At 35.8% G+C, this 20,343-nt stretch overlaps 2 protein-coding genes across 2 annotated transcripts in view; both read left to right on the forward strand.

Annotated features, from left to right (window-relative positions):
• LOC103147784 (dysbindin domain-containing protein 2-like) overlaps positions 1-3,228 on the forward strand; it is a 19,713-nt gene extending 16,485 nt beyond the window's left edge. The window contains exon 5 of the mRNA XM_007566291.2: positions 642-3,228. Coding sequence (XP_007566353.2) covers positions 642-949 — 308 coding nt within the window. The 3' untranslated portion in view covers positions 950-3,228. The remainder of the gene's footprint in view (positions 1-641) is intronic.
• Positions 3,229-6,593: 3,365 nt separating this feature from the next.
• Positions 6,594-19,109, forward strand: LOC103147787 (cadherin-like protein 26). The gene is made up of 19 exons (XM_007566297.2): positions 6,594-6,827; positions 10,813-10,875; positions 10,975-11,067; positions 11,172-11,318; positions 11,404-11,554; positions 11,891-12,063; positions 12,161-12,289; positions 12,380-12,565; positions 12,689-12,960; positions 13,418-13,563; positions 13,662-13,889; positions 13,982-14,203; positions 14,655-14,770; positions 15,107-15,178; positions 15,794-15,856; positions 15,975-16,037; positions 16,569-16,607; positions 17,681-17,749; positions 17,956-19,109. The coding sequence occupies exons 1-19, from the start codon at positions 6,702-6,704 to the stop codon at positions 18,184-18,186; spliced, it is 2,589 nt and encodes an 862-aa protein (XP_007566359.1). The 5' UTR covers positions 6,594-6,701; the 3' UTR covers positions 18,187-19,109.
• The last annotated feature ends 1,234 nt before the right edge of the window (positions 19,110-20,343 follow it).

Below are 20,343 nucleotides of genomic sequence, written 5' to 3' on the forward strand. Positions count from 1 at the left end.
AATTTTCTTTTTAAGTAAAATTGATTCGGATAAAAGTAAAAACGCTATGCGTATACATACCAACTACATTTTTACAGCATGTAACATGGAAGGCAGTTATTATTACTTAACAGCAGTCAAAGTGAAAGTGAGTAGATAATTGATGAAACTAGTTAGTGAAGCTGGCAGAAGATCGACACTCAAGAAGCCCCAGGTATTGGACTTAATATGCCAGGATATATAATCCCATAAGCCTTTGCAAGGAAATGTGTGTAAAGATGAACATCTAGGCCACAATTCTAGGTGGTAATTTGGCACAAAAATACCCAAAGATGAACACGCCCACAGTCAAGCATGACGGCAGCAACATCATCCTGCACTGAGGTTACTTTTGTTCAAAAGTAACAGGCATTTTTGTGAAGCTGGTGAAATTTGTGATTTCATATTTGACCCAACAGAAGAATATTAAAGTTCTTCATTAAACTTGTGAAAGTGTGAAAGCCAGAGTGTAAAATGATTCACATATCTTTGGGACACTAGCATTCCAATAAAACAACGCAATCACATTTTAGGCTCTTCTGTGTGCATTTTAATTTAATATTTATCTATTTAAAAATCTAAATCTGACAAAAATGGACTTTAACATGTTGTTGTTCACCTAGTTATAGATTGTGAGGACGATGACGAAGACGAAGTGGATGAAGAAACAGAGGTTGTCTACAGGGATCGAGCGCCGCTGCAGAGGCAAAACGAAGTCTACCGTGGATCCCAGTCTCGATTTTCTTCAACGTCGTCTGGTTCCAGTGTTACCAGTGCAGGCGGAGCCGACACACCGGTGATCCAGTCCGATGATGAAGAAGTACACGCCGACACTCTGCTGCTGACCTCTGTTCCCAATACAAGAGATGAAGAAACAGAGGAAGAAGATGAAGAAGAACGATGCTTTTCAACAGCCCATCAAAAAGACTGAATATTTCTCCTTTCCCCTGTGCATATGCATTCTTTTCTAATGAGCTGAAACGCCCCGCATGTTTGGGTCAACTGTGATTACCTTTGTCCTTTAGATTGTGCATTCTCCTTTATGATTTACCAACTAACCACCTTTACTTTACAAGCTTTACGGTACAGTCATTTGATAGTTTCTTGGCAGTTGTGTCAGAAGACGTTTATATCAATACAATGAGGCATTTTTTTTTTTTTCTTTTCGTCTGCACAAATTTGTTCTGGTTGACATAAAACAAGTTCAGTTTTATTTCACAATTTGCCATGGGGGATCCTTGTGACTGTTTTTTTATGATCATATTTTTCTTTTATTAAAGGCTCGGTTTCTCAACAGATGAACGAAGAACTAAAAACAAGATCGTCACTTGGTCATAATTCAAGTAGGCCACATGACCTAATTGAACCCTGAAACGCACAGGTGGACTCTATTTAAGAATTAGGTTGGTTCTGGGAACAACTGGTTGTACTTGACCTTTAATACAGCTCTGTTTCAAAAACATGAAACTCGTTATGAGTTGCAAATAGAAAACGTATCTGTTTTTTGAGAGACACAGAAAACACATTAAATCAAGTAAGTCAAAGATCTGGTTGTGAATGAAAGCAGTTCAACCATGCTTTTAATGGAACACATGTCACAACAGAGGCCAAGAAATAAAGGTAATAACAGACTGCTTTTTTAAGATATACAGTAAGAAAAACACACACCACAGTATTAAATGAATCAAGCGTAAAAGCCTCTGTTGAGCCTGCTCCTGGATTTTCTTTTTGTTTCATGTTATTTTAGACAAATCCTTTTGAAGTTTGTTGGATTATTTGCCATGCAATTATAATGTTGCATTATAAAACACAGTGCCGTTTTTTTTTGTTAGCAAACAGGATTATGCATCAAACCTGAGTACTATTTTTTTATGATCTTCTTTTTGCAGTTTTCTTTGCAAACATCATCTCCAAACAGGAGTTACAAAACTTCCATGAGTACCTGCTCGACGGCATCTTTTGACTTTCATTGTCGTCAACCCTTGCATTAAAAGATTTGTAGTTAATCCTTAAAGATAAAAATGGCAGCTCTTTGCTTGAAGAGCTCAAAGAGTTCAATGATGACATTTTTGGTTTGAGGGTAGGCCGCGCATTTCTTAGAAACTGGGTTTTGTTAGCAGAAACTGAAAAAAAGAAAAGGAGCAGGTGGTTACTGGATTTTGTCATATTAACAAATATACAAAAACACGCCAAAATACTGTTTTAGTGACAAACAATGAGTGAGTGGGAAATATATTGGGTTTCATTTTCTTTTTCAATTAAAGAATTTTTAATTAAAAACATCCCCAGCCAAGAATCAGGGACTGTTGCGTGTTGCACAATCGTACACTTGTTAGCGCTGTTGCCTTCCAGCAAGAAGATTCTTGGCACACATCCAAATCTATAGATGTTGCTTTTTTTTGTCTCTCTGTCTCTGTGCACAAGTAATTTCTTTCTGCGCGAGCGTAACTTTCTCACACAATTTTGTATCCCGCCTTTCGACCAGTGACTGCTGGAGACAGGTAGGTGGGCGCCCTGCAAGGATAAGAGGGTAAAGATTGCTCCCACACCCCATAAAAAGGTCCACATTCAAAACCCTCAATTTCTTGTCCAACATGTACACAACTTCAAGAGAAATATTATGTGAATTGACTTTTTGAGCTTTACATCATGTTCTAATCTTATTAATTAGAACAAATGAAGTTGTGTTATACAGTGACACTATGTGCTTCATGACCCCTTTAATCAGTAGTTTTTGAAGTGGTGATTTTACATTAACCACTGATGACAGAAATAAAATCTGTTTGTAAAGTTTCTTCTGTTTGCATGAAGAAAGTATTTTGAACATTATGTATGAAATGGCTTTTTTGTTGTTTTTTTTGCAAATGCATGCCCTAATGTTCTTGTAGCTGTATGGTTATATGTTCTTAGTACTTTCTAAAATATTGCTGGTAATGCCTGTGTGAAATTTGCTGTCTCGTTCTCCATGTGTTGTTAAAAGAGAGGACTCCGTATTTACGGTGTGAACACTTGGAGAAAAAAATGGCACACCTGAGAAGAGTTTTATGAGCTCATGTTGTGTGTTAAATTTATTTCGTAAATGCATAAAGATGTCAGTGGTGCAGCACAACAGTAAAACTGTTAATAAAGCAATCCCAGAGCCTTTTTATTGTTACACTTTTTCCCACCTTACAAAATGCCACCATTAAAATTAACCTGAGAGTAAACCTGCTGAATGTACTTCTGCTTTTAGTTGCTTCCTTCCCACACCTTTTGTCCCCCCAATTTCAGTAAAGGCTTGTTCTCTCTTGTAGAGTTTTGACATTCTGATTCTGAGGAATCAGAGATGCCTACTCACTATAACAGCTGTCAAGATGCTCCTGAAGCCTGGCCTGTACTCACTTGTTGGAAAATTTGAATATAACTTCACAGGCTTTATTGTACCGACATACACTGACTTGTGTCATGTGCTCCAGTGTCAGGTTTCCAGTGCAACTTGTTTTGCAAGTTTGGCCTTAAGCTGAATGTTCTCTGCCACTTCCTGGATGCTACGAGTGTCTGTGGATAGTGTATTTGCTGACGGGATCCACAAGACTGAGTATGAGGACAGTTTCGAACCACACTGACAGTAAAACCCTTGTTACATGTTGGTTAAATTGAATATTTCACTGAGCTTTAGGCCAATGTTTCTCAACTCTGGTCCTGAATCCTCTTTATCCTCTTTATCCTGTTTGTTTTAGATGCACACTTGCAGCCCCAAACCAAATTTTAATAAATGTGTGAATAGCAGGCTTCAGCAGCGCTAACTGCATGAAGAATGGGTCATGCAGACATTCAGATTAGATGTGCTGGAATAGAGATGCATCTAAAACATGTAGGACAGGGATTCACGCCTTTAGACAATAAAAATCCTTCCATTAAATAAGTGTTTCTCAATTCTGGTCCTGAGGGACCACCGCCCTGCATGTTTTAGATGTTTTCCTTCTGGTATGAACCTGGCTTGATTAAGTGGGTGGTCTACAGGTTTCTGCAGCCGAGGAGGTCATGAAATCATTTGAATCAGGCATCCAGAGATATTTCAAATTTACAGGTCGGTGGTCAAACCTCGTTATCTCCATTTTGAATTTTGAGATAACCCAAAGAGACGGGGTTAAAACGTTTGGTAAATATTTAGCTGTACTCGGTTCATTTCTCTGTGTCCATTAATGCTTGAAAGCGTTGCCGCATCACTTCATTCCTTTATGTTCTGTTCTTTGTGTATTTGAATTAGTGTGTCTTAGATGACTGTTAGTTTTTTCCCCCTGGTTTCTTTGTGTCTGGTTCAGCTTCCTTTGTGTTTATTATTCACCTCCGTTCAGTCTGTCTGTTTTCTTTCTTCCATAGCTGTTCTTAACCCCCTGATTAACTCAGCAGTGTTTCATGTTATCCTCCACTCCCCCCAGTATAATAAAGTTCACTGCTTTTCATTACGCTTTGCTGGTCCCTCAGCCAGCAAAGTATGCAGCTTAGCTTAACTGTTTACATCAGCATGCTAGACAGCATCCAGTCTGTGATGCAGACAAAAGCAAATAAAAAAAAAAGTTATAACAAGAAAAGCAACATGCAGATAAAGTTAAAAAGATTAAATGTTGCTAACAATGAGGCAGTTTTGTTAAATGATCAAGAAATCAAATCTGACTTATGTATTATCAGCATCTTACTCAAACTTTGAAATATTTCCATATTTCCATAGACCAAAGGGCTTTTGTGACAATGGGTCACAAAACGTTGCTCAATGTGTTGCAAAATGTTGAGCAACACATCGAGCAACTTAGCAACACATTCAGCAATGTAGCAACACATTGAGCAACGTGTTGTCTGCCTGAAGCCAGTGTGTCTGAAGTTATGAACCCTTTTTTTCCTTTTTATCTGAGGAATTTTCTTCTCCAAGGTGTGGAACCACAAAACTAAGGATTTTCTCAGTGTCGCTTTAATTGACAGAAGTTCTGTGAAAGTGCTATGCAGGTATTTTCTAAAAGTATGTAAGCAGAGGATCCAAACTGCTGCGATTAAAAAACAAAACAAACAAAAAAAAAAACAATATCTGTAGTCTTGCATGACATGGGATTTCATGCATTTGACAACAGGAAGTCTACAAACAATATTTAATTCCAATAAATAAGGTTGTTTTTATTGTGGGATAGGTCTGGACTGGTCCTGGTCAATTTGCAAATCAGTAAATATTTCAGGCCTAACAAGCATTTTGCTTTTTGAAAGACATACATGAAGATATATGATTAAGACTTCGGGCCAAAAAAAAAAAAACAACAAGAGAAGAAGGAAAGTGTGTGTTATTTCTAAACATAACCACGGGTAAAGTGAAACTATGAACTGAACTATGAACTGAAAAATGTGAGGACAAAGCGAATGGAGAATTAAACTGACAGGAAAAACACTCAGCGACGAATGCGAAAGAGATATCGGAGAAAGTAACAAACCAATTGAGAGAAAGTTTGATAATTAAACTACAGTTTGTGGTGTTGCGGATCTCAAACAGAAAGGTCATCATAAATCCAAGAAATAAAATAAAACAAACTTAATAAAATGTAACCCAGAACCATAAGTCATATCATAACGAAAAAACTTTGCAAAGTCTCGGGAACATGAAAGGCTTGTTTTTCTTCTTGGGCTGACTGATTGCCAAAAGATAAAGACATTTATTTACATCTAAAACTGATTCAGTTGAGAACGATGTGGTTGCATGAGAAAATGAATGATTCTAATTACTTTAAACTTACCCGGGGCTAAACTGAGAGAGAGGTGTACTCTGGTTTCTCTTGTTTCCTTGCCAAACTGTTGTTTTCAGTAACCCAACGTTAAATGCCGAGTTTATTTGAAGTAAAATTTAGTGATAACCCAACATGACCAAGATACAGACAGACAAAGAAAACGTAGGGGGAACCTTACCAAGGTTTTGGAAACAAACCTGGATAACCTGGTCATACAAAAGTACAGTTAACGATTTTACATAAGAGGACATTAGATAACCAAATGAAATAGCCTATCAGGAAGAAAACTCTGTCTACTATACAGACTGGAAATGTTTCACACCAAGCGAAGAGGATATTATCGTTTCTCACTGAGTCACTACAAAGGCACAAGAACATTGTCCCTGATTTGCATGGCAACATATTGACTTGTTTTGTTGAACGTATTAGGATGCAGAAATAACCATCAGCATATATTTTCTTAGAACTTTTTAAATAGAGGGGACTGTTACATCTGAAGAGTATTACAAAAGGATTTCAACTCTGCATAAAATTTAGAAAAGAAAAGAAAAAAAAAAAACTTTTATGGCTGCTTTAGGTGAGGCAGGGGCATTCATGGTTATTTGAATCCAAACTTCTTTTAGCAACAGCTGCCGATTTTGTAAAAGCTCTAAGTTTGAATATCATGTGTGAGGAACCAAGGCATACATAACACATTGTAACCTGAACTGCATACCCAGAGGGCACACACCTGAGCAAAGGCATACTTAGAATATTACAGAGTGTACAAAACTTCTTTCTCTCAATGTACAGTTACAAATACCTACTAAAGCCATTTTAAAGCATTTTAAAGCATTGCATGAACTTTTCTCGGATAGAGACACTCATATTACTTTGAACAGGACGCACTCCATTTGAACAAATAGGACTTTGTTTATTCCACAGTCAGCCAATCTGATGCATCTGGGCTTGGCCTCCTCCGCACCAAGTCAAGTTGCCTCTGCCACAGGCACAGTGTTCGCAGAAAGAAAGAAAGAAAGATCAGAGCGAAGCAAGATGAGGAGCCTTTTTCTCCTTCTCTTGGTGAGCCTTACATATTTTTTTTAATCTCCATTCTGTAAGCAATGACTGAACAATAATTACCTAAATAACAAATTTTAAATCATCCAAAAGTTTCAGATTGTTAAATTGTAAGATCTGTATCTCTTATAAAGTTGGACATAAGATTACAGAGTAGATGCAGCGATGGTAAAATTCAAATCTGTTTGTTTAAACTTTATGTATTTAAAAGGCAGAACACATGCATGTTTCGTCTAAAATGATGCAGAAGTTTTCTCAAACTTTTGCATCATTTTCAACTAAACATTGATTAAAATAATTGAAAATAAGTAAAAAATAATTCACACTGTGCATAAATCTCATATCTTGGTTATTTTAATCAAACTTCTTCGCAGAACAAAGTCCCACCTTTCCGTTCCAGTTTCCTCACGTGTTGCTATGGTTGTTTAGCTTGGAGGGGTTTCACTTTGCTCTCGAAGGACATTGTTTTTCGTTGTGCACAAAAAACCTTAATAATAAAGGTATTTCTGTATGCACACACATATGCCAGTCTTCAGATCATCCTCAAGCAGAGAAATAACACATGTCCCTGTTTGACCAGTTTGGTTTAAATGCTTTGAATATTTTATTTTTAACTCTGGCTTTTGTCAAAGTTTGACAAGGACACCCTGTATCATAAAAACTCTGCTTTTAAAGCTGCAATATGTAACTTGTAGAATTTTATTTTATTTATTTATTTTTTTGCATATTTGTTGAAACTGTCACTATGTTGGAACAGATTGATGTGAGACATATAATCTGTGAAAAGATCGAACCTCTCTGCCTTCTCCTTATGCTCCCAGTACTGACTAAATAGAACCAATCAAAAGCCAGGAGGCGATTCTTAGAGCTGTCAATCACCCTCATTGTGTTGCTGCTCACCTCTATAATCTCTGCTACGTTTCCTGTAGCAGAGCCTGTTGTGAAAGGTCAAACTAGTTATGGCGGCGAAGAAGCCATTTTCAAGTAACAGTAAGTAGATTCTCCGCCATTAGCACATTGAGCAGCAAGTACAAGAGGTTGAGTGAGCGCTAAGGCCTTCCTCCTGGCTCTGATTGGTTGCTATTGGTTGGAAGCAGTACGTTTCTACAGACGTCATTAGTAGCTTGGCAGGAGGAGATCGATCTTTCCACACATGATCTCTCTCATATTATGCTGTTACAACATAATGGCAGTTTGAACAAATACATCCACCCATCCATCCATTTTCTGTACACCCTTGTCCTTTTGTCCCTTAGTGGGGTCGGTAGGGTTGCTGGTAGTTTTAACAAATTTGTTAAAAAAAAATAAAAATAAAAAAAAGCATATTTTTATAAAAGTTACATGTTGTGGCTTTAGTTTAGTTGCTTTTACTGCTTTAACTAAAATGAAGCATCTGAGTTTTTGGTAACAGCATTTTTAGAACACTCCCAACAGTAAATACAGCTGATGAGGCACTTTTGATAATCGCTGCATATTTTTCCTCTGATTTAAAGTAAAGGCAATAGAATATAAAACTAAAAAAAAAACAAACAAACAAACATGAATTTATATAACCATTCTTTGGCTGGTATTAATCTGTTTTAGATGGCAGCCTCATATAATTTCACATATAAGAAGGGGGTGTTTGGTTATGCAGTAATTTTTTATATTATATACACATCTGTGAAACTGATACTTTATTGTCCATTAAATGCAAAAATGAACATAAAAAAGCATGAAATGCACCAAGCACAAAGCTAAACCAAATAAGTTAAGAAGATAAAGTCCAAAACAAACAAAAAAGTGTATAAGCACTTAATTGTTCTTTTTCTGTGAGTTTGGTGAAAATAAACATTATCTCAAAATGTCTTTGCGTAAAAGAATATAACATTAAGAAAGTACCTGTCTACATGGCAACAACTGAAACAGTGACTGAAGAGGATGATGAAGGTCTCTTTAGACCTGAGCTGCTTTCTTATGAGTGGCTTAAACATAAAATTTCTGAAGTGAGAGTGGTTTTAAGCCGATAATCTCACAGGCCTGATTAACAAACTAGTTTAGAATGGCACTGCAGTACCAAGACGTTATATGTCACAATTTTTTCTCAGATCTGATTTTACATCTATATTGTACTTCAACAATCTGTAAGAAAGAAGAAAATAGAAGAAAATAGAGGGGCGATAATCTGGTTGCAAAATGTTCACATTTTTTCTATAAATCTTCTTTGATAAAAATACTAGAGGCAGCCATGTCTTGTCTCTGCAATTTTTGCCCACAAGAAAAAGTTTTCCACATTTATCAAATCTCCTGTTTATAGCCCCTTCCATGAGACACCACAGTTATTCTTTGAGAACGTGTTCGATTAAGGCTATTATAACTGATTGAAATTAAGAAGACTTAATGCCGAAATAGGATCACAAGGTGCTCCAGCAAAAAAATCAATGTATGTCAGGGTCTGTGCACGTATGCACCTGGGTTTTTGAAGTAATTTATTTACTTTTTAAATAAATCGCAATTTAACTTTTTTTACAAGTTAAATTGCGATGCATAAATATTACAAAATATATGCAGAAAAGTTTTTCCCTGTCTCACTACCAGATGTTGACACGTTTCAAGCCTCTGTCAAATATTATCTCATTAATTTTCAAATTTAATCTCTTAATGTACTTGTCTTTTTACGCAATTTGTTTTAATTATATCTTGCATTTGCTCTTTAACAACAATTTAGATACATCCAGTGCTATTTTAATTGTAAAAAGACTGTACAAAATGAAAATGAGCAGTGAATTAGGCACGAAAAATTGAAACATTGCTTTTCTATTTCCTTGATTTTCTTCCGTCTCAGATTTATGGTCTTGTAACAGTGAAAATAGCAGAATAGCACTTGTTCCTTATTGCATTTTGTTTCCTTATTTAACTATTTTTAGAATTAGAAAAACACACTGGTGGCCTTTATTTGACAGTAATCTGACAGGAACGGAATAAAGACATGTTAAAGGAATCAAGGGCGGGAGACTAACTGGGGACGACTGCATCAAGGTCTGTTGCCTCTGAATACAGTGCGTCCGCTGTAACGCCCCTCTGTTTTGTATTTTTGCAGCTGGCGGATTTTGCACTTTGATTCTTTCTCCCCTAAAACCCTGCACATTTTGATTTCAGAAAACAAAAAACAGGTTAAAAAAATGTTTTAGCACACTGTTGCATTTCTACGTTAGTTTGCAAACTCATACCGTTTGCCTTAATCCTCAATTAGGAAATGACTTATCAAACACACATGCACACACTCTCTCTTTCTGTTTTCACAAGGACTTTGCATTAACACTAACCCTAACCCTTTCATTCATTTTTTAAATTAATTTCTATAGCCTCACCTTGACCTTAAACCTAACCATTACCAGGACATAACTTATCCTAAAGTTTAGGATTAAATATACTGTTTAGGACCTAAACCTAACCTAAACTCTATTCACATCTTAGTTCACATTCACATTCACATCTTGACCAAAACCCTAATTTAAATTAAAATAACTGAAAATAAGCGATGGGTAACACTCGATACCCACAATGTAGATTTTGTTGGAAAAATTGGCCTTACAGAGAATAAATACACTTCCACACACACACCTGCCACCTGGCACCCGACCCCAAGTTGCTTACTGATCTGTGTATTATTGCACAAATGCATAAATATTTGTAAGTGTAAACAGGTTTCTCTGATTTGTAAAGCGCTTTGAGAGGGCAGCATGACAGCAAAGGCGCTCTCTGTAATCAGTCCATTTACAAACGCACATATTGACAACAAACCATTGAGAAAATGTATTTTCTTGTTTTTTTAATGAAACTCAATCATGCCTTTGTTGTTAAAACACTTCAGAATGATAAGTATTGTGACTAATAAAACAGCAGGGAATTTATATTGATTGATTTATTTACCATCCTGTTGAGAGAGAAGGTAAAGACAAGGGATATAATTATTATCACATCACTTTTCTGTATTTTCTGTCCATAGGTTGCATTAGCATCTTTGGGAGAAAGCAAAGAGGGCAGTGAGCACCATAAACGAGCCAAACGGGTAAAAGGATGAAAATATGGAAAAAAACTGCTGCCAACGTTTTTCTCTAAACGGAAACCTCCATAATTATTTGCTTGATCTGCATTTTGGCTTCCTTAGGAATCCTTGTCTCGTTCCAAAAGAAGATGGGTCCTGAATACCATAGAACTAGAAGAGGAAATGGACGTGGAATACCCGTACAAAATTACTACGGTAAAACACAGATTCTTTATATATACATATATATATTTTATACAGCTCAATAAGGTTAGTAAAACCTACCACTAGTAACTTGATTATATGTCTGTCTCTTTTAGATGCACAATGACAAGACAGCAAATGTAGAACATCATTTTGAAATAAGTGTAGAAGATGATGATAGCAAACTGTTCACCATCAACAAAACAAGTGGAGAAGTTTACGTACATAGGCGCCTCGACAGGGAAAAGACGCCCTCCTATCACGTGAGGAACAATCCGTCACTATTAATACCTGCTATGATATGTAGTCATTACAAACTGTGTCATCTGAATAAAATATAATCAACAGATCACATTTGACGTCTGGGATATAGGAGTTGCGAAAAAAATTGACAAAGAACTATCTTTTGATGTGGATGTAAAAGACATAAATGACAACGCACCGATGTTCATTAGTCAGTTTCAGAAAAGTTACGATGTGAAGGAAAATACGAAAGTGGGTAAGTTCAGAAACCTGCAAATATGTCAAAAGTCTGCAGATTTTCTAAACTATGAAACATTTATTAAAGTACATGCAACAAAAATTATTAACATGCCGATCGTTGATTTGAAAAAAAGTCTTTGTCTACTAACATTGTAATTTCATGATAAACTTTAGTTTAGAATAACATTTGTATTACTATCTGACAAAAAAATTTGGCACATCAGCTGTGAATTCTTATGTTTAAGCTTTCTTTTTTCCTTTTTATGAAGTGAATTCTGCAAATCTTAAGTTTTTCATGAAAATGTGGGAAAAATAATGACTGACCATTCCTGTGATTGTCTTTGTCTTCCAGGAGATTACCTGCCAGTGTTGATGGACGTTGTAGACTTAGATCAGGAAGGCACAATCAACTCAACAGTCGACGTCACTGTGGTTAAACAAAGCCCGGCTGAACCAAAGATTGGAGTAAAGAAAATTACTGAAAAACAACATCAACTTATATCTGAAGGATGCTTTGACTATGATGTAGGTCTTAATTTTTTAAAGCAATGTAGTTTTGGAAACTCGCGCACTCTGTGCAGTTTTTTGGTAAAGCTAAAATATGCCTAACTATATTTTTCAGAAAGCAAAACACTACTCAGTTGTTATTAGTGCATCAGATCGTGGAAAGCCGCCTCTTTCCAGTACTGTGGCCGTTGAACTCAATGTTATTGACACAAACAGCCATCGACCCAAGTTTAAGAAGAGACAGGCAAGATTGACTTATGATATCAATGTTGATTTTAATTTTTTTTTCTAATTTGTAAATTCCACTAAGTTTATTATTTCTTCATATTTTTAGTATGAAGCTGAGGCTGTGGAAATGCAAACCCATAAAGATATTTTAAGAGTTGCAGTAGAGGACAAGGACACTCCCAACACTGACGGCTGGCGAGCCAAGTACTCCATTATCAGCGGCAATGAAGATGAAGTCTACGCTATTACCACTGACCCTGTAACAAATGAAGGGATCGTTGGTGTTGTCAAGGTAACTGTTTTACCACACCTTACAGAAAATGCACATTCATAATGGACTAAACTATGAGTTCACCAATTATTAGCATAAGTATTATGAGGAGTTACTGAACATCTACACTTGTGTCTTCTTCAGGCAAAGAATTTTGACATAACCACCTTGGTAAAACTGCAAATCGGAGTTGAGAATGTTGAACCTTTAACAGTCTGTAAAGATGGAAAATTAATTGAAGATTTAAGCAGCCTTCCACCAAAAGATTCTGTCAGCATCACAGTGAAAATGGTTGACACTAATGACGCTCCGTTGTTTGAAAAATATACAGAAGAGGTATACCAGACAGAGGAATCAGAGAAAGGACAGGTGCTGTATACTCCTAAGGTTAAAGATGCTGAATCCGATAACATCAGGTATGTTCTCAATGAAACCTCATTTATGTTCAGCATTATTTGTTTGCTTGGCAGCAAAACTACTTATGAGGTCAATCAATAATGGCGAGTTAGCTGTCTTACAACTGATCATCAGAGCAAGATTTGTGCAAGACAGTAATCAATATGTTTTAGGAAGACAGAAAAAATTTAATAAATTGAATAAAACATTATTATTTACTGTAGCGTAAATAACGAGATTCATGTTATGCCATAATGCCTCTTCTAATGCTTCCCCCCAACAACATTGGGGGGCTGGTGTGATTGCAGTGTGCGGTTTTAGCGTGCCTTTCTTATGACTAAATGACAAGAATTCAGACATCTAGACTACAGTAATTTCTCTTTTACTAATAATGTTTTGTGGCTGAACACTGATATAGATCATTTATCTTTCTTCTGATGATCAAATTGACCCACTGCTTGATATCTTTTTGTCCAGGTACGAACTGGTAGAAGACCCTGCTAATTGGGTGACTGTTGATGAAAAAACAGGAATAATCACAACAATAGAAAAGATGGATAGAGAATCACCCCATGTAGATGTGGACAGTACTTACAGAATTGTTATTGCTGCCATAGATGATGGTATGACATTTCTAAACATTTCCAGCTACAATCAAAAGGCATAATTTATAAATGAATTAAATGAACTAAAACAAATGACCTATTCTGTGGTTTTCAAGGTTCACCTCCAGCCACAAGTACATGCACAGTCAGTGTCCACCTCAGGGATATCAATGATAACACTCCTAAGCTGCTCAACAATTCTGCCATTTTGTGTTCAAACGAAGCTGACAAGGTCATGGTGCGTGCTAAAGATGCTGATCTTGAGCCATTCAGTGGGCCCTTCGGTTTCTCCTTGGCAGATGATAAAACTCTGAAAGAACGCTGGAAAATCGAACCTGAATATGGTTCGTCCTCACCTTTGAAGCTTCACTACCAAAATTCCTAAAGCAGATACTCATTGCTGGGCCATAATTATTTATCTTTATGTTATAAACAGGTGAAGAAGTTAGCATTAGATTGCTGACAAAACTTCCCAACGGTAACTACTCAGTGCCACTGGTGATTCAGGACAAGCAGAACCAACCTTCGAAGGAGACTTTATCCGTCGTGCTGTGTAACTGTGTCAAACCCGGTGTGTGCGCTGGACCGAAGCCTCTGTCAACTGCCATTGGTATTGCTGCCATAGGACTAATTATTGCAGCACTCCTTGTTTTTCTGTGTGAGTACAAAGTAGTCAATTAATTATCACGTATACATTTTTTTACACATCTATTCTTACTCTTTTGCTCTGCTGCACATATACTGACCACAATGTATGTAAACGTCTGAATTCAAAAAAGTTCCAGTCAAAATCTATAAAATGTCCTCACTACATTTTCTGGTATTTAGCAAATAGAAATGTTTTTTTGTAATTCTAAGTATCCTAAAACAAGAGAAGTTTGTTCTGGTTTAACTCCAGGGAGTGACAGTATCGTTTTATTGAGTGTCTGTTAACGTATGCTGTACACGCTAAAATAAATTAGAACAGTTCTTAATCACATTTAAAACCATTTCATTAACTTTACATGAACACACAATTTAAAACTCATGGGATATGTATTTTAGGCTTTGCTTTAAAAGTAAAGAGAATTCATAAACTTGGTGCTCAAATTATCTTAATGTGTCCGCAGTGCTGCTCCTTCTTTTGACGCGCAAACAAAAAACATTTTTGATGACTAATCTGAATGATGAATACAAACAGACATTGATGAAGTACAATGAAGAAGGACTGGGCACTGATTGCAAGGTAAGTTGTGGAGTGACTGTGCTGACTACAGAGAGACTGGCAATATCACATCTCTGGACTGTCCTTGTTAAATAGTTAACATTTGACATTTTGGCATCAAAAACTCTAAAAGATAAATACACTGGATTGACATAAATTGGATTCATTATACATTTCTGAATTACTGGAAATCTTTGGGCCAGTTTTATTTGGAAAATGCCTTCAGATGACATTTGTTGTAAACTGGTTCCTACATAAATAATTTAAACTGAATGGAGAGTTTAACACTGTGAATATGATGCACAGCTACTGCAAAAACAAAAGGTATTTTCCCTACTATTATTCTTTTTTTGCCAGGCTGAGCCCAACATCTTAGCATCAAAGACTACGGAGAGTATAACAGACGGCATCAAGCTGGGAAGCATGCAGGTACATGTCACTAATTTTAGGTGTAAATTCCTGTTAAAGCTTTAAGCTGAGTCAGTGTGTGTAATTACTCTTGACTGAATGAAAGCTGTAAGTTGTATTATTATTAATGTCATTGTGGTTATTGATACTTTTACTAAATCACAGAGGAATGTGTTGAATGATCTAGTATTTGAAAAGATGTGTCTTCAAGTCAACTTAAGTGTTGCAATGTGTAATACTATGACAATAACAACAGGTATGTCTTTTTCAGTTTAAATTTAGTCCAAAATTAGCTAAACTACTAAGCTAGAAATGTCATGTATATGTGAGTTTAACCCTTTACAGTCTGATAAAGAAGACCATTATCTTAGGCACTTTCAAAACTGAAGTATATTTTAGACAAAATATACCTGTTGCTATATTGCAAATGATATGTACTCTTTCTGACAAAACCGTCAAAATCTATTCAAAAGATGTATCTTTTGTAACTTTTTAAAATAAACATTAAATATATATATATAAAAAATTCATTTTGTTTACTGAAAGCATTTATAAAGAAAGGTTTGAAATCTCCATGAAATCACTGCAGTCACAGTGTGCGAGTGCCTGCTTTATTCATTTTTTGTTTTCAACTAGAACATTGAGGCCTCCCCAGGAATGGTCCAAGATATGGGATCATGCCACAGAACATACTCCGTCGTAAGCAACCAGTTTAAATATTCTCCTTTGGATCAAAGCTTGAGTAAATAAAATTTGCATGCAGTTCTTTATGTCTGTTCTGTCAGTAATTTAGCTTTTTTATAATGTATGCCCACAGATGAGCTCAAACATGAACACATGGGACTCTCAGCAGCAGGGAGGCATGAAGAGGAATTCCAGAGTGAGTAATTATGGCTATATGTGGTTTAGTGGAACTGTGGCTGAATGTTCAGTTGCACAGTACAACCTTTTATCCACAAGAGGGTGCTCAAAGAAAAGTTTTTGAAAATTGATTGCACGCTTAACCTTTTCTTTCTTTCCTTCCTTATTTATTTATTTATTTATTTATTAATTAATTAATTAATTTATTTATTTTTAGTAACAACATAACTCATCCATACACATATTTAGCATTTGCTGAAATGGCCATAAATGGATACTTGACAGAAAATTTAGCATACGTCTCCAACTCTTTTGCTCTCTGCTACACATTTACCTGTTGCTGACTTTAAAGTATTTGTTTGTAAATGCATGAATTAAAAGCTTAATGAGACAAATTATGTTGCTAACAAGTTAAAAACCAAAAATATCCTGCATCTAAAAACAACCAAAAAAATAAATAAATCTGTCGGTGTTCAGTAACTATGAACATGGTAAGAAAAGTTAAAAGATGAAGCTAAAGATTGTTTTTTTTTGTTGTTGTTTTTTTCAGGGCTCAACATGGTCATCCAACAGGAGGGGCACATTTCAGGTAAGCAGACGTTTTTATTTACACTGTGTTGAAAAAGCATTACCATCCCTTCATTTTTCCCCAAAAAACTGTCTCTTAGAGCACATTTGAATTCAACAAACTTCAACACCTTTATTATGATTTTCTGTAAGAAATCAACACCAAGTGGTATACAGATGTTTAAATAAATGAAATATTAATAACACATAATTTTCAAAATGTTCATGAAATTCATAAAGTGTGACTTAAATTTGTGTTAAAGAGTTAGAAGCCATCTGGAAGACTGACAAACACACTGAATAAGGAAAGGAATTGAATACATATAAATCCAAAGAAACATGAACTGAAAGACAAAATCAAGTTGATCACTTGGAAATAGGCAATTCCAGCAATACCGGCTGAGACCTTCCTCTTTTTACAATGTTCAGTTCTTTGGGACAAGTCTGCCTTGAACATCGAATTTTAATCATGCTTGAGGCCAAACAAATTTCTCCTCCTCGGTCAGTCATTGTGGGCATAAAAAATAAAAGCAAATTCACAAGTGCTAATGTGCATTGTGTAGATTGTGCAATCTGCAGATTGCTTTTTTGGTAGCTATGCTACCAAAAAGCATGCTTTTTGGTAGCTATGCTACCAAAACATCAGGGTAATAGGTTAACTCTAACCATCCAGAGAGAAGAAAACTTGTGATTTAATTTTGAAGTTTTTAGCTACCTTCAAGGAGGTATGTCTGCAGACGAAGTAGGCGTTTCCAAAGGAAGGGGATTCTCAAGAGCCATGCCTGATTGGATAAGCAAAAGAAATGAGGCGTTTCTAAAGGAACGCACCTGATTGGACAAAAAAAAAACATCTAGCGCAACACAATTGGACGGGTGTGATTACCCACGCTGTGTGTGTTATCTTGAGCAAAAATCAGAAAAAAATGCATTACTATTGATAGCTTTGTTGTAAAAAAAAAAGGGAAATTGTACACATGGAAAATACTTATGTAATCAGATTATAATAAATGTGCAAAATATAAACTGAATAATATGTATGAATTTGTACATTTTCATATTTTTATCATGGCTGACATCTGAGTTTTCTTTTGGCAGGGCAACTCAACCTTTAAACGTTCTATAAGTAGCTGGTCAGATGGTCGTGTTAGCAGTCTACTGGACAGGGTAAGAGTTCTTTATCTCATATGTTACACATATGATATCATTGACGCAGTAGTGCAATTGATAAAACATTATGACAACATTTTATTTTTGACCATAATCACATAAAAAAAAAAAAAGCTGAGTGTGAAGAAAGCATTGGTTAAAATTGGGTTTGAGTATTTAAGATTCATATTAACGTGACTTTTTTTCTCGTTTAAATCTTATAGCGTCTTACAGTGACTGATAGTAACCCAACAGATAGTTCAGATGACCATGTGAAGATGTATCAATATGAGGGGAATGGCAACAGTTGCATGTCACTGGATATGCTGTCATCTGAATACCAACAGAATGATTTAAGCTTTTTGGATGATCTCGGACCACAGTTCAAGACCTTGGAAAAGATCATTATGGAAAATAAATCTGAAGTTCTTAAAGCAGAGAAGTCTGACATTTGAAAAAATGCTGGAGTCAAACATTCATCCCAATTAAATCTCTCATGCCCTCTAGCTTGGTGTTAAAATGGATACAAGTGGATTTTTTCATAGTTGCATCAGCATAATAGCTGATTTTTTTACATTATGTACATATACATACACATCATGCACCTTTAAAGTCAAGTACTGCACATTTGTATTTGAACACTACACAGAGATTGTGCGGTAAAGCAGCTGCAGTTTCCTTGCTGCCGTACGAAGCAGGTCATGTTCTGTTGATTATGAAAAGTTGCTTTTTGTTAGAAATTGGATGTACTTGTTTGTGTCTTACTTTGTTAAAGCGAGCAAAATTGGTTCAATTTTCACAACATACATATGAATACTTGTGGACATTGGGATTTAAAAAAAAACAATTTGTACAATATATTAACTTTTTCTAAAGGGTTCTTTATGAGGATGAACAAAAAAACTGCGTAAAGTGAGTAATGCTTTATTATTAAGCTGTAAACTTGTTCATACAACGGTGAGGCTCTAGTGGGGAAATAATGCTGAACATTTGACAAAATTTCATTTACTGCTTGTTTTGTGATATGAGCAATTTATAATTCTTGTTATGGATTTTTTTTATGGAAAAGTGCATGTATTATTGACATTGTTTAACATTACGAATAAATATTCACAGCAATAGAATGTGAATGTGTTAAGCACTTTCTCCAGTTTCCATCCGAACAATAAGAACATTTTAATTGGGCTATTTTGTGTTCTTGGCTCATTAAGTTTGTTAATAATCACAGGTTATAGATCTGTGTCTCTTATCTTCCAGAGACTGAGTCATACACGAAAAACACATAACGGTGCTTTCAGTTTGTACTCGAAAGTCAGGTTTTTAGTGGTCATTTCTGGGAATGCTAAAAGGATGTTTCTGAAAGTTTGAATTGAAACACCATCAACGTAAGAGGGTTGCTAAGCCGCTGAGAGTTCAATATTCAACGTGGCTGTCATACAAAAGGAAAAGAAAAAGAAACATAGTAAGAGTTTCCTACCTGTAGGCACTTCTGACAGTTTATCTCATTAACTTTTGGCACACACAGCACTGCACAACTTCTGTTTATGAACATCTGACTTTTGAGCCAAATCAAACACAGAATAAGCACCAGGCAGAAGAAGCTTTAAAAAGCGGAGCCTTCTTGATGTGTGGTTGCGTGAACAAAAAATGGTGATGTTACATTTTTGTCAGTTCTCAATAAACAACTTGTCAAACATCTGTGCATGTCAACTTATTAAAATGTGTGTTTCTCAGTCCAGCTACAGTCCCAACTTAAAGTCAATGTTTGGTAGAGTTTAGCACTGATCCTCTTATGCTACCACAGATGCAACACAGGGTGACTTGTGGAAACAAAAAACAATGCATAAAAAGCATAAAATGTTTATATTACCAAGTCAAAATGTGGCTGCTTTAGAACTTAAGAAGGCACAACCTGAGAGTGTGCTTAGCTTTGTCTATGTTTGTTTTTTGCTGAAGTTGTCCTAACAGCACAATGGTAAGACGTGGCTCTAATCAGGAGCAAGTGCCCATGGTATAGTTTGTAGCTTTGGGCAAATTTCTGTAAAAGGTTTTTGAAATTAATTATTATTTTTAAAGGTAAAATGAAGGGTATTTTAATAGGAAGCATTTTTTTTAATTGAAGACATGCTAACATGTCCTAAATAGTGCTAATAAATCAAACAAAATGCAGTTAAACAAGCAATCTAAACAAGATGCAGTTTTTTTAACAACTCTTTTGGATTTTGCCGAGTCAGTCAATTTCATCTTAACTAATTTTCTCCTGACAAAGGTCCTCTTCTGTTATCAAGATGTTGCATTGAGGAAGATACAAGAAGACTGATATTAAAGTCAACAAAAAAGTGGCTCTTTAATACCTCCAGAAAACAGGACAAAAACATATTGCATGAAAGACAGTGGCTTTTTGTTGTATGTTGTAGTCCGACTCAGCCTGCAAACACTTATATAAATATATATAGAAATCATATTGTCACAGTAAACTTTATTGAAAAACTGCCGTCTGGCATCAGGAGTCTGTGCTTACAGCTTGAACTTAGAAAGCCTGCAAAAGGGCTGTCTCCCCAAAAAACCAAGCACATCGAGTTCAGACTAGTTTGCTTGGAATTTGAAAGCAG

Source organism: Poecilia formosa, unplaced genomic scaffold (genome assembly GCF_000485575.1).
Source record: "Poecilia formosa unplaced genomic scaffold, Poecilia_formosa-5.1.2 Scaffold190, whole genome shotgun sequence".
Classification (NCBI taxonomy): Eukaryota; Metazoa; Chordata; class Actinopteri; order Cyprinodontiformes; family Poeciliidae; genus Poecilia; species Poecilia formosa.